The 1,767-nt window shown below is 43.5% G+C and overlaps 1 protein-coding gene across 1 annotated transcript; it reads right to left on the minus strand.

The window, feature by feature from the left end:
• Positions 1-203: 203 nt before the first annotated feature.
• Positions 204-1,384, minus strand: LOC107578013 (LON peptidase N-terminal domain and RING finger protein 1). Its single transcript, XM_016264024.1, has one exon. It carries the CDS (start codon positions 1,221-1,223, stop codon positions 582-584), a length of 642 nt encoding a protein of 213 aa, XP_016119510.1. The 5' UTR covers positions 1,224-1,384; the 3' UTR covers positions 204-581.
• Between the last annotated feature and the right edge of the window lie 383 nt (positions 1,385-1,767).

A 1,767-nucleotide genomic window follows, 5' to 3' on the forward strand; every position in this document is an offset into this window, starting at 1 on the left:
CATATTTTAAGATATGTCAGAGCAAGATAATTTCAGTTGAGACAGACAGCTCAAACATGCATTTTAGTCTGGGACTAGCTAAAACCTTGTCTGTGAAACCGGGGGAGTGTAGCCTATAAATGACCATTTTCCCTATTACGACATCGCAGCCTTTTCAAATTCCAGCTGTTACTTAACAAATGCATTTTTAGTATTTAGGCAACAGGACAGGACATTAGACAACGTTTAGGCATCTCTCTATTGAACAGACACCTGAACATTGTTGCTATTACATACTGTTCTACTTGTTATTATCAAACTCAGTTTGTCTCAGATTACAAAACACTTTGTGACACGACCTGCCTTACACAACGCGTGCCGAGTGCGCATGCGCCCTGCGAACGCGTTTTGTAATACAGGCGCTCGCCAGTTACATGATCGCTGAGGGCGGGGCTAATACATAAGTTACGGCTGTCAATCCAAATGTTGATCAGTGGAGCTCTGTCTACCTCGTACCTTTTTGATAAACAATATAAGAAGTGGCGACGGTGTTCTGACCTAGTAACCTTGGTCATGGCATTGTTGTCATATTAGTCAATATATTATTTAGACACAGTGAAGGATGCGAACTTACCAGATTCTAATAATTGATTGGTTAGTGCAATAGCATTGCCGTAGTGTTTCCTCTTCAATAGGCTTTCAGCTTCCCCTAAACATTTAGTTCTATTCACGTCTTCAGGGAACCACTTCTCTAAAAGTCCACATAGGATCACATTCAGTCGGGGTTCCCCGGGCCTCTTCCTAATGTCATCGCTGCACAGTTTACATTTAGAAAAAGTGCTATGCTGTAAACATCTCCTGCAATACGTATGTCCACAGGTCACCGTCACGGGCTCGGCTATGAAACTATGACAGCCAGGGCAGTCGAATACACAATCCTGAGTCCAGTTCGGCTCACTTTTTGCTGAGGACTCTTCTGATTTCTTCTTGAAGTTGCGCAGAACGCATCCGACTAAACTGCTCAGCTGGTCCGGCTGGACCGGACCATATCGGAGAGCCTTGGAAAACATATCGACAGCCTCTTTAAGACGATTTTCCGACGCTAAAGCGTCAGCTTTGGATAAAACAAGTTGACGGTGATCGACGTGGTCTTCCTCGTCCCAGTCGCCTTCTGTTTCAGGTGCTATAAAAAATCTTCCCCTTTCCTCCCAAGCATATTCTTGCTCTAGTCTTTGCAAGGACATGCCTGTGTGTGACACTCACAGATACGCCACAAAAATAATAAATACAAACATGTCAAAGCATTCTTACAGTTATCGGTTCAGGAGAACCTAGTGACTCGCGCTCCTGAACATGCAGTTGTTTTCTCTGCGTGTTACGTAAAAAATAGCATCACGTGCGCATCAGCGAGCGAATCTATTGGCCGACGAGGCACGTTACAAAACACAAAACTCTTTTGAGTTTTGTAACGTGCGCTTGGGACTATTGCGAGCAAAGGCTTTAAAGGGTTTGAATCCAAAGATGTCAGTGTGTCATCAGTCATCATCGTGTTAATACTTTTATGCTGCGCATAAAGGAAAATGACAGGATATTCCCTAATGATAATAACATCAGGAATTGTGATAAGGCTTCCATGTTTCACTGATGTGCATTTGCTAAGAGAAAGGAGATGAGTAATTTCCTGTGTCAACGGTGTTTTTGTGGGGTCTGTGGGGCTAACATATAGGTTGAAAGTCTGGATCTATGTTACGCAACGGAGTTAAGACTGTAGGAATGTCGGTAGTCGTG

Source organism: Sinocyclocheilus grahami, unplaced genomic scaffold (genome assembly GCF_001515645.1).
Source record: "Sinocyclocheilus grahami isolate Dianchi unplaced genomic scaffold, SAMN03320097.WGS_v1.1 scaffold8311.1, whole genome shotgun sequence".
Lineage (NCBI taxonomy): Eukaryota > Metazoa > Chordata > Actinopteri > Cypriniformes > Cyprinidae > Sinocyclocheilus > Sinocyclocheilus grahami.

What these genes read in the sequence shown, in the direction of transcription:
- LOC107578013 (XM_016264024.1), bottom strand. Translation starts at nt 1,223, where the DNA reads ATGTCCTTGCAAAGACTAGAGCAAGAATATGCTTGGGAGGAAAGGGGA.